Source organism: Phyllobates terribilis, unplaced genomic scaffold (assembly GCF_046119375.1).
Source record: "Phyllobates terribilis strain yellow unplaced genomic scaffold, ASM4611937v1 Scaffold_8__6_contigs__length_399053987, whole genome shotgun sequence".
In the NCBI taxonomy this organism is placed as follows: Eukaryota; Metazoa; Chordata; class Amphibia; order Anura; family Dendrobatidae; genus Phyllobates; species Phyllobates terribilis.
This window is the reverse complement of record NW_027362768.1, coordinates 282,725,916-282,738,419: the sequence shown is the minus strand read 5'-3', so window position 1 is coordinate 282,738,419 and position 12,504 is coordinate 282,725,916. Positions and strand designations below refer to the sequence as shown.

The 12,504-nt window shown below is 43.2% G+C and overlaps 1 protein-coding gene across 4 annotated transcripts in view; it reads left to right on the top strand.

Moving 5' to 3' along the window:
• ZC3H7B (zinc finger CCCH-type containing 7B) overlaps window positions 1-10,813 on the top strand; it is a 71,178-nt gene extending 60,365 nt beyond the window's left edge. For all 4 annotated transcript variants that reach the window (XM_073644311.1, XM_073644310.1, XM_073644309.1 and 1 more), the window contains exons 18-23: window positions 540-658; window positions 1,140-1,245; window positions 5,024-5,132; window positions 5,280-5,428; window positions 6,937-7,100; window positions 8,550-10,813. In XM_073644311.1, coding sequence (XP_073500412.1) covers window positions 540-658; window positions 1,140-1,245; window positions 5,024-5,132; window positions 5,280-5,428; window positions 6,937-7,100; window positions 8,550-8,757 — 855 coding nt within the window. In that variant the 3' untranslated portion in view covers window positions 8,758-10,813. The remainder of the gene's footprint in view (window positions 1-539; window positions 659-1,139; window positions 1,246-5,023; window positions 5,133-5,279; window positions 5,429-6,936; window positions 7,101-8,549) is intronic.
• The last annotated feature ends 1,691 nt before the right edge of the window (window positions 10,814-12,504 follow it).

The following is a 12,504-nucleotide window of genomic DNA, read 5'->3' as shown; positions in this document are numbered from 1 at the left end:
TTTGGCACGCTATATCCTTAAAAATCTGATCTGTGACCATATAAAGTTAATTAAACCGATCGGAAAACTGCGTAAAAAGAAAAAAATCTAAACGCCAGAATTACTTTTTTGTTTGGCCGCCATAACGTTTAAAAAATAGTAGGTGATCAAAACATCATATCTACCTCAAAAATAGTATCAATAAAAACCTCGTCAATAAGCCATCGTTAACGCACAAAATAAAAAAAGTTATGGCTCTTGGAAAGAGGAGATCAATAATAGAAAATGCAAAAAAAAAAAAACCAGAAACTAGCCATGTCAGGAGGGGGTTAATTAATCCATGCAGACAATTTAGCACAACAAGTCGGAGTGATGAGCGTTACTTTGAATGAAATCCTAATTTCTGTTTCCTCGGGTGCTTTTACTTTTGACTTTCATTCTCATTAAACTGCTTTGATGTATTTTTTATACAAGTATTGTCAGGCACGCAGTAGTTTTACTGTTGGCGCCACGACGTGTTATTATGTTCCCGTGCTGCCATTGTCTTCTTTCTTCGGCAGCCTCCTCCCAAACCACTGGATATGAAAATGAAGTTCGTCTGCGGGCAGTGCTTGCGCAACGGTCGAGAGATCGAAGCTGATCGTGACGGAAAGTATTGCACCGCCAAAGCGAGACATAGGTACGATGCCAAGAGCCATTGCAATTAATGATTGGACGCGGTTACATCACAGACATTCGGGTTATGCTTTTTAATCAGTAATGACTCTGTCATCGCATTCAAAGAACATGTAAATTATTTTTGGAAGGGTAACCCAAACACCCATTCATCTGCCGGGTGACCTCACATGGCCATGCTAAATGAAAAATAAGGTTTTAGTTACCACTCCAATCCCCTACTGCTCTTTTGGTTTCCTACAGGGCTGGAAGTGATGATGTCCCATTCATTCAGTCACCGGATGACCGCTGCGGCCTGTGACTGACTGCAGAGTCATGTGACTGAGTAGATGGGACATCGAGACTTCCCATTACAGAGGAGGCAGGATTGGAGAGGTAAGTTGCACCTATTTTTTACTATCCATTTGTTCGGAGAAATTTTGAAGTCTCGGATAACCCGTTTTAATTCTGCCATAAAACTGATCTCTTTCTTTGCTATTTTACAGCTGGACGAAAGATAAGCGAGTGTTGTTGGTGATGTCAAAGGCCAAAAAAAAATGGGTTCCCATCAGAGCCCTTCCATCCATCCGCTCTTTTCCTCAGCAATATGAGGTATTTTTTTGCACAATTTAGTAAATGGGAATTAATGCATTGATTTTCCGTTCATATTTTGGTGAAAATCAAGCTTGTGCCTTTCAGTTGTAAGCACCACGCACACTTTGTGCTGTTCTGAGTACACGGCGTATTGACTCTCTGCAGAAATTACAGAAAGCTGCAGCTATCAGATATTTATGGCTTATTCTATGTCCATATTGGAATACCCCTTTTATTACTGAGAATATAGATATTAGGTGAGTGCTGAAAGTCTGCAGTTATTCCATGTGACTGCAGATTCCTGAATTGTCACAGCGTGCACACCCCAAGCTGTCAGGATTCTCCGGTGACGAGCGAACGGTCGTGTGACCGCAAGTATGTGATTTGCATACTTCCTGACACGTTCTGACTAGATGTGTACAGCCTTGCTCAATTCACTTGTATTGAGCCAGGCCTCCCAAGTCTAGTTGGAAAGTGGCCAGAAGCTGGCAAATCAGACACTTGCGGTCCAGCTCTTGCCACCAACACCGGAGAATCCTGACAGCATGTGGTGCTCATTCTGTGAGGATTCAGAAGTCTGCAGTCACATAGAATGACTGCAGACTTTTACCAAAAGACCGGACAGCTCCTCTAAGAAGTCTGGTAAGTTCTGCGTTTTAGGCGGAATAACTCTTTTATCCTGTTCCTGACGAATGACGAAAATGTACATCATGGTTAGGAGCTGGTTCTCACACCATGAAGTACATTTTCATCCAGTTGATCAGCGGCCTGAAGTGGTGGGTGGTACACCTAGGCCCTCATGACTCAAAAAATGGAATAAAAGGTGATCAAAAAGGCATATGTTTAAATCATATAAGACTTTAAAAATTAATGTTTATTGATATTGCCTAAAAGGTCAAAAAAACTTGACCCACAGAATACAAAGCACACAATACACAAAAAAGAAGAAAAAAAATCACACAGAAAATGTCATAAGAACATTTCTGGTTGCTGTACATGTGTAGGTCTAGCTGGTAATCTAGACTGTCCCTAGACTCACCCTTCCTACCAGCGGAGGTTGGCACCCTAGGGGGAACTTTGTGGCGCCCCCACTCCTCGATGGCTTACCCTAGGGTCCCTGATTATCCCTTGAGTAACATCCTGTATTCCTCTCTTGAAATGATATGGGAGGACAGGTTGACAATCTGTCCCCTATCTAGTTGAACTTGGTCCTTAGATTGTACCCCGTCTTTACACTCCACTCTAAAAAAGAGGTAGACTGTCCAGATGATGATGCACCCATAGAGCTGGGAAAGTTTGAACCCAGATTTTGCTCTACATTTCTAAACCCTCCTCTTTTCCCAAAGTGGCCCCTGGGGTTCCTCCATCTCTGTCTTGAGGATCCATCCCTGTATTGTTTAATCCCTTTGGGGGGGGGGATCCGATCTATCTGTGTTGGATGTGTCCAGGTCAGAGGATGATACCTCTTGTCGTTTATCTTGCTGGAAACTATACGCTTGTTTGTCCCCAAATGCTTTTAAGTCTCTTTGGAATTGAATCTGTTTCCTTTCTTTTAAAAATGTCTGATACCTTTTAATAGAGGTCTGTAACAGCCCCTCCCGCCTATTACATTTGGGATCAGACTTGAATTTTAGAGTAGTCTCTATCACTTTATTCACTTTTGCACTTTATAAGCACCTTATTTATTTTTACTATGCATTAGTTATTGGGGGTATCTAGTCTGATTCAGATAGGTGTGACCACCTATATCATTGTATGGCCACAATGTTTTTCACTGTTTAATCATTATGGCATCTGTCTGATTGCTGCAAAACCTACACTCTCCCTTTAGTGTTGAGGTATATCTCTGTATGGAAATGGGGTCTTCTTTTATAGATTCCACTTAATGACAAGGATAATCAGGGTAAGCCATCGAGGAGCGGGGGCGCCACAACGTTCCCCCTAGGGTGCCATCCTCCGCTGGTAGGAAGGGTGAGTCTAGGGACAGTCTAGATTACCAGCTAGACCTACACATGTACAGCAACCAGAAATGTTCTTATGACATTTTTCTGTTTTTTTTTTTCTTCTTTTTTGTGTATTGTGTGCTTGGTATTCTGTGGGTCAAGTTTTTTTGACCTTTTAGGCAATATCAATAAACGTTAATTTTTAAGGTCTTATCTGATTTAAATACTTGATGTGACCTTGTGTAATACTCTTTAAAAAAGGCATATGTACCCAATAATTATACCTATGAAAATAGCTAGTTATCCCGCAAAAATCAAGCCCTCGCACAACTCCATTCTCAGAATTAGTTTTGCATCTCAGAAAATGGAGAATGTCCCATGTAGCAAAATGTAAGAAGAAATTAAATTAATTTGATACCTCCTTGATTGTGTAACCGGCAGACTAAATTTAATCCGTTCAATACAGGGCTGTTTTATCATATTTTTTCGTATATTGAGTTTTAAGAGCACTTTGTTTCTTGGTGGGGTTATTCAAACTATTTTACTATTTTGCCTTCTTTTTTTCTGATACTTGGGTCCTAATTTTTCTTTTCATTTTTTATATTCATAACTTTTTTTTTTTTTTTGTGTATAGCGATTGGGATATAAAAGACAAATTGAAGTTTGTGCCTGATTTTAACTTTTTTTTTTTTTTTTTTTTTAAAGACCAAAGCGGGCCACAGTGGGCCGGTCTAGAAACAGCAATTTGGACTGGCTTTGGTTTTCTTTATTTAGTTTTATTTTAAAATTTTGCTTTTCATTCATTTATTTTAACTTATTTCACACATCGTGTACTTACCCCACATAAGGTCATAAAATAATTTTTTGGGGGTATCTCAAGATTTCAGTCCAGATTTTTTTTTCATTGGGGCTGACATATTAGCCTCTTAGAGCGCACGTTCAGCCTCCTCCCCTCCTACATCCTGAGCTGATCTGAGTCTGCTAGGACCCTGCAGCTGCTGCTCCCTCCAGGCAGTCAGATGCGGTGTTTGTTCATTCTGCACTGTATAATTGGCGATCAAGAAGGCAGAGACCGTACTAAACCATCTCTGCCTTCTGTATGGGGAGTCTGGTTGTCTCTGACAGGGTTCGGTCTCCATGCAGCTGCTTTTCTTTCAGAATCGTTTGCGGTCCTGCCGAGTTTTAAGATATAAACACTAAAGGCAAATCACAAAAATTGCAGATTTGCTATTCTTTTTTGCATCTTCCTGCTCCCCACCTCAAAAGAAAAAGAATCCCAAAATGGTGCTATTAAAAAATACAAGTAGCTTGACTTTCCTTTGTCCTTTTCTCCCCTTTTTTTCCTTCCTTATTAAAAATTTTTCTTTCTTTCTCCCTTCAATTCCTTTCCCCCTATCATCTTCCCCAGCTATTTCTTTTTTGTAAATCTTTGTTCATTTGTTTGAAAAATTTTAAAACTTAATAAAAAAGTATTGAAAAACAAAAATACAACAAATCCTCATATAGCTACATCAGCAGAAAAATAAAAGTGTTAGCGCCCTCGCAATGTAAAGATGCATTAGAGCCAATGTAGAACGAAAAAAAAAAAATTTCACTCTAAAGGCCCAAAATCGAGCTGTCCTGAAGGGGTTAATGACTAGCCTGGCATCCGGTTAGGCAGGCTGGGGCGGAATATACAAAAATGCTTTAGATCAGGTAATAACACCTTGATCCAGGTTATTAAAAATGGCTGTTACCTCGGGGTATTTTCGCAAGCGCTAACCTCGTCTTGATCTCCTCTTCGCTTTATCTCTGCCCGTTGTCACAAAGCTTCTCTGTGTCATGGTGCCAAAGACTTCTTGTTTGTGCCGCAGATCTGCGTCCATGTGCAAAACGGCAAGAAGTGCCAGTACAATGGACCCTGCACGTTTGCACATTACACGGAGGAAAAAGACATCTGGACTTTTATGAAGGAGAACAAAGGTGAGCGAGTGGGAATGTGTGCTAGCCCTTTAAATGAGAGAGTAAGCTCTTCAGCCGAGAGGGAAAACACGTTTCCTATTGCATCGTATAAAGGGAGTCAATCCATTTAACCTTTTGAGTTGTTTTTTTTTTTTTTAATCTCTTTAGTCCTGGATCTACAGCTGGTCTTCGACTTATGTAATAAGAACAATGCCCCGGCAGAGAAAGCTGGAAAGATGGCTGCAGCAGCAGCAGCCGGACCGCACAAAGAAGCCGAGAAGCAGATTGTCATGCCAACAGATTACGCAGATCTTATGGTAATGTGATCTTTCTTCCGGGCTGGTGGCTTGCAGGGAATACGATGAGGAATGCAGTGTGGATTGATAATACTGTCCTGGGAGTGTGATGGGGGGGTGATATTATTATCTGGAAATGTGTGCAAAATAGAAGCTAACCTGTCAAGTTTGGAGATTCCCTATGAAAATAAAAGCGGAGCTTGTTAGCGGTGATAATTTTTATCCAGAGCATGCATATGTGTATGCCACATGTAGTCAGAAGGGGGCTGGCTGGTTATAAATCCATACCTTAGCAAGCCCAACCTGTGACACACATATGCATGCTCTGGATAAGAATTATCACTGCTAACATGCTCTGCTTTTATTTTCATAGGGAATCCCTGGACTTGACAGGTTCCCTTTAAGAAGTCCCCTTCTCAAGTGAAAGCTGCTTTATAGACCGAGAAGGGGTCTGGCTTAGCTATTGAACTTGGCTTCACACAATGCTGGTCGAGAAATGACATTGAAAATGTTCTCCTGTCCACAGTCCAAGCCGGGATTGGGTCTGTCAGGACTTGGGACTGGAGCTGATATCTTGCAATCAGGGCACCTTCAAGTATGTTAAAGGGAACCTGTCAGGATTCCCTATGTGAGTAAAAGCAGAGATGATAATTAGCATCCAGAGCATGTGTCTGTCAATAATGGCGCTGGGCACGGTGCTTCACAGATCAGTAACCCGCTGAGCAGGACGTCAGTCATCTGAACAGTGGGCATGATTGGAGAACAGCTCGGACTGCTCCGCGCTGGGCCATGCCCCAATGACTAGAAAAGGAACAGGACGCGGCAGGATTAGAACATTGTTTACCCCTTTCACTGATGACTGCTACCTGTGGCAGACACATGCTTCACATGCTAATTATCACCTGGGCTTTTACTTACAGGTTCCCTTTAATAAATGTGAAAATCCCCTTATCGTAAGATGTTAGCTCCAGTCCCGAGTCCTGACCTCTCCACTTCCGGCTCTGGCACTGCACAGGAGGGCATGGTCAGTGTCCGCTTGTGACCAGTGTTGTGTGAAGGGGGCTGGCTGACTTATATTGAAGGGCTTATTACAATAGCTAAGCCAGCCACCTTCTCTATATGTAATACACCGATAACTGAGAAGGGGGCTGGCTGGCGGACTTTTTACAACAGCTAAGCCAACCACCTTCTGTATCTGTAATGCACTGATAACTGAGAAGGGGGCTGGATGGTGGGCTTATTACAATAGCTAAGCCAACCACCTTCTGTATCTGTAATGCACAGATAACTGAGAAGGGGGCTGAATGATTAGCTCAATGTCATAGATTAGCCAGTTCCTTTTCTGTGTCACAGGCAACATTGACAATAACATTTGCTATTAAAATGAGCCCATCAGCGTGGCCCATACACACAAAGCACTGGCCACATGCTGACACAGGGGACGGTCTCCCGTGCCACACCAAAGCCCGGAGTGGAGATGTCACAGGTGGAAGCTCTTCACGTCTTCCCCGCTTCTTTTCTCCTAACAGGCCGGCTTCCACTGTTATCTCTGCGGCAAGAACAGCAACAGCGAGAGGCAATGGCAGAAACACATCCAGTCTGAGAAGCATAAGGACCGTGTGTTCACCTTGGAGGGTGAAGAGAGTTCCTGGAAATATCGATTTCCAGCTGGGGAGTTCAAGCTTTGTGAAAGGTGAGTGTGCGCTTACTCTGTGCACTCGAGGCGACGTGTGTGAGATCCTGAGGGATTTGTAGGTCGGTGGAGAAGCCTTTTAGAAATTTACACAGCTTCTGCATTTTCTTGCAATGTATGTCCCCTGAAACAAAAGTGAGAGCTCAGTAATGAAATCTCCTTTACATTATATCTGCTGTGCTGGATATCGGGACGTTACACTTGGCTCTCCTGTCACAGGTAATGATCTATCACATGCTATGGAAGCAATAGTGCCCCGTGTATTATAACCACACACTTAGATATCGAGGTAGTCAAAGCAATGTACTTTTATGGCAGGATCAGCAAAATGAAGAACTGTCACTATATTTAAAGGGGCTGTTTATTTTTTTTATTATTTTTTATAGCCTTTCATACAGGCTATGAGAGTTACCCTTCTGGGGCCCCTGAAGTTTCCAAAATGAGGGGGCCCTTAGTTTCCAGTAAAGAACGGAGATGTCATGTCCTTCTGGAAAGACGTAAAGGGACTCATGTCAGAACAGAATGACTGTTCAAACCCAGCACAGGCACTCGGTATATCATGGCGGGGAGAAAGATTTAACTACACCCTCCCACCTGCTTGTCTTCCATCTATTGCCGCCCTTCTCTGGCTCTATGAAGCCAGAGCTGTCATTTAAAAAAGAGGGGGGGGGGATAGAGGGAAAACAAGCCGGTGGGAAGGTGTAGTTAAATGTTTGGCCCCGCCGTGAAGCACCGAGTGCCTGTATTTGGTTTGAACAGTCATTCTATGCTGACAGTCCATTTAAAAAATAAAAATTAAGAAAATTATTTTAAATGCCCAAGTAGGAATTACTTACCTGTTAAAGGAGCAGCGTCCCTTTTCCACTGCTCCCTGGACTATAGGCCACAGTAGTCTCATTTTGTTTACTGCAGCATGACCGCTGAGGCCAGTGATTGGCTGCAGCGGTCATGTGTTGTAGAGAAAATGTCAGTAAAGAACTCCGGGGAGCAGCCGAGAGGTGGCACTGGATCAGCAGAGACTTTAGCGGGTAAGTAATATATTTTTTTTTGCAAGCATTATTTGTAGAGATAAATAAAGGCAAATAAATTAATTAACAGGGCTTTGGTCCACCGGCCAGGTCAGTAGTCTGTGACCGCTGGACGGTAGGCTCGTAAATCTCTTACCTTCCGGAATCCTCAATATGGCTTTTGATTAGCCGGACCTGCATGACGTCGTTGGTGCGTCACGCCGTAATGATAACTTTGACCCGCACCGGGGATCACGGACGGTAAGAGACTTTCTAAGCCTCCTTTCTATCCGCCAGAGACTACTAACCTTGACTGATGGACCAGAGTCCTTCAAATCAATCCACCAATCTCTAATTATTTACCTTTACGAAAATTTCTGCCAGGAACTATAAGACCACATTTCTTGGTCCGTATTGAGGGTTGTGTCTTATCTCCCATTAGGTATGAGGAGACGCAGAGTTGCCCACATGAAAACAACTGCCCCTTTGCTCACGGGAGTGAAGAATTGGCGGAGTGGCATGAACGCAGGAAAGTTTTGCAATACAAAGTTTCCAAAGCCCGTAAAGACATGTTACTGGAGCCCAGCGACTCTGACTTTGGCAAATACTCCTTCATTATGCAAAATCTGGCAGAAGGCGCTGAAGAATAAGGGTTGGCAGGATCACAGTGAAGCCTAGAAGTATTCACGTCACTCATACAAGACATGGGATGCAGCTTTGATTCGAAAAGCTGGATAGCTACCATCAAACAATATATCAGTAACTAAAGGTCGTTACTCCATTTTATATGTTGAATATAAAAGTATTAATTTGCCCAAAGACATTATTGCAAAGAAAGAATCTCCCTGATCCAAAAGTTTCTATGTATGTATTGATAATTATGACGTTTGCAGCATTATCTTGAATGCGGCATCTCCATATATTCCAGATTTAGGCCCCATTAACGGAAAAATAATTTTAACTTTTTTCCTGACTGCATTATATATATGGTGAACCTGTTGGAGTGGAACAGCTCGACAACTTTCTTACTACTGTGTTTACTCTGTGATTGCCAAATTGAAATGAAAAGCCTTAATCCCATTTAATTCTAGTTGGGGTGTCTGCAGTTGAACTGTTAAACAAGTTTTCATGGACACTTCACTGGGGGACACAGAAAACCATGGGAAATCTGGGGCCACTTGGAGGCTGGAACTAAGAATGCATCTTAACAAAAAAAGTTCGCTCCTTCACAACAGGCTACACCTCGCCTGCCGACACCCAGCTATTCATATTAACTTTCCCACCCCAGAAACTGCTTTGGGACCTTCCATGGTTTCCTGTGTCCCCCAAAGAAGCGTCTGAGAAAAGAGGATTTTTGGTACTCACCGTAAAGTCTTTCTCATAGCCTCCACTGAGGGACACGGCAACCTCACTTGTTCGGGTGGTCTTTGTTATTCTTCTTGTACTGTCTGAATAGCTGGGTGTGGGCAAGCCAGGTGTAGCTTCTTGGTGAGGAGCCGACTTTTTTCTTAAGGCTCTTTCACACGTCAGTGTGTTCGTTACGTGTGGTGACAGTTTCCACACGTACTGGAGACACTGACACACGCAGACCCATTCAAATCTATGGGTTTGTGTACATGTCAGTGTGTTTCCACGGACCATGTGTTTGTGTGCTCCACACGCTGACATGTCCGTATTTTTCCCGGATGCACGGTGCGCAAAAGTGTCTCACGCTGAACACAAACGGATGACCTCCGCATGTCATCAGTGTGACACGTACCGGCGCTTGGGAATCATTGTACAGTTATCGCTGTTCCCAAGCGCCGGCTGCCAAACGCTGCCTTCATCATTGTCCCCTGCCGGCACTGTGATCAGCACCAGCAAGAGACAATGTTGGGAGTAGTAAAAAAATTTAAAAAAAAGCATTAAAATAATAAAATCCTTATGCACACCTGTCCGGAGATGTCCCCTGCTGTAATCCGCTGACGCTGAGGAGCCGGGGTGAATGAGCCGATCCAGCAAGCGGGCCTGGAGCTGCGCTGAGCTCATGAGCGGTGTCCTGTCAGTCAGTGAGCTCCGCTCATTGCAGGGCCCCGCTCATTCTCCCCAGCTCCTCAGCGTCAGAGGATTACAGCGGGGGACATCTCCAGACAGGTGAGTGTAAGGATTTTATTATTTTTTTTCTTATTTTTACACAGGGACACTGCGGGAGCAGAATACTACTCATCATTGTCCCTGCTAGTGCTGATCACAGCATGAGCAAGGGACAATGATGAGGGCAGTGTTCAGCACCCGGCGCTTGGGCACAGCGCTAACTGTACACTGATTCCCAGGTGCCGGTATGTGTGATCCTGATGCGGCACATGGTTGCCACACGTGTGACACACTCGGACACCGGTATCTCCATTACCGTTTTTTCCGGTACTGTAAATATACGGACGTGTGAAACCGCCCTTAGTCCTGGGTAGCAGCAGATTTTCCATGGTTTCCGGTGTCCCCCAATGAAGGATATGAGAAACATTTTACTGTGAGTACCAAAAATCCTCTTATTGAAACATGTAAGATGATTGTGAACAGAGTTCAATATTTGTAAAATTCCCATGGGTTTATATTGACGCTGGAAGGCTCTATTACTCTTCTCTTTGTTCGATTGTTTTTTCCTTTCCTGATTGATCAGGTAGTGGTGTCACAATCCCTTTGTCAGTAAAAGTCAACATTTTTCCTGCACTGGTCTAAAAGGCTCCTCAGTATTTGGTCTATGTCGGGGGATAATGTTATGAGAGTTATGTGCACATTGGGGCAATTCAGTTTTCGGAAGTGGTATCTACTCGATATACTGATATCCTGCACATCGGTGCCTGGTCACTCGGATAAAATCTTCTAAATATCATCCATTTTTCAAATTTACATAAAAATAATATTGAAGGAATTGTAAAGAATATAGACCTCAGTGGAATATCATTTTACTAGGTGGTTATTTGAGTGCAACATTATCAGGTCAGAACATTGTTTCCATTGACATGTGTGCCCTAAATAGATGAGGGCAACACATCAAACCATCAGTCCCGAAAACACAAGTCTAAGAGGGTTTGGCACGTCTGACATCCAACGGCCGATCATTTTGTTCTCCAGGATAAAAGCCGCTGCCTGAGTTGTCTCTTAGAGAATACAAGAGCACTTGCCAGAGCCGAGCGTTCCTTTATATGGGGGGAGAGTTTTAGTGGATGAACGATCGTTCAGCTGACGGCTAATGTGTATGGGGGAATTTATAGGGAGTGGCACAAATGGTACATCATCATCGTTGCCCATGGATGTGCCCGGCCAGAGCTGCACATGATTTTTGAGGTCTGAGGGCACCAACCCCACTGTAAGCAAGTGCAAACATGTGGTACGGGGTGCCCCATTTGTTGCTGTTTTTGTGTGTGTAAGTATTCATTTCCCTAATAATTTCATTTTATAGTGGAGATTTACCCCATTGCCACAAATTAGATGGCTTGTTTGGCTAACAGATATTCCTCCTGATTCGTTACCCCCGTACTCTCCTAATAAGTCAGTCCGTCACTGTGTTGTAATTGAAAAGAGGAGAGGTAACAGGTGACTGTAATTGCTTCAGACGCGGATGCACGACTGAAAGCCGGCAGCTCACAGGAGAAACAAAGATACATTTTTCAAGGGTGCCGCACTTTCCGTACAGCGACAAGGTACCTTCATAATGCTGTTAACCCGCAGATTAACCCTGGATCTGCAGGATAATAAAATTATTGGACCTGACAGGTTCACTTTAAGTGCACATTGTTTTCGACAGCACGAGTCCTGTTTACACAGAACGATGTGCTGCCGAGAACAATAGCAGCACAAAAGATCATTTCACCTGACGACTGAGCATTTTGCTTGTTCACCAGGTGATTGGACTCCTGTTTAGACTGTATGATTATCAGGAAACAAGCGTTCCTGTGTAAATGGATTTTAAGCTGCTGCCAAAAACACCTTTAGCAACAAACAAATTGATCTTGTTGAAATCCAGCATGGCCGACCTTTTTAGAGTCAGATGTTTCCCGGCGCACATTATATTGTCTGCTGGAATTGGGCAACCTCCCTCTAATGTGTATGGCCTATAAAGGATAACGTCCTCACTTTTCTTCTACACTAGTTTAAAGCTTCTCATTTCTGGTCTGTAATTACACAAACAAGCAAAAACGACAATTGCTGTAGCTTCTGTACACTTCACTTGGCATGTGACAGTTACCGAAAACTGCAAAATGATCAGGTTTATACAGGACTCTCAACCAATTTAATCCAATGGAATGTGGTTGGCGAGAGCCAGAAAGTCTATGTACAGTCACAAAAAACACCTTATTACTGCACAATGTGAATACACACTCGTAAAGATGCTTTTTGGGGTTTTTTTTCTACAATTT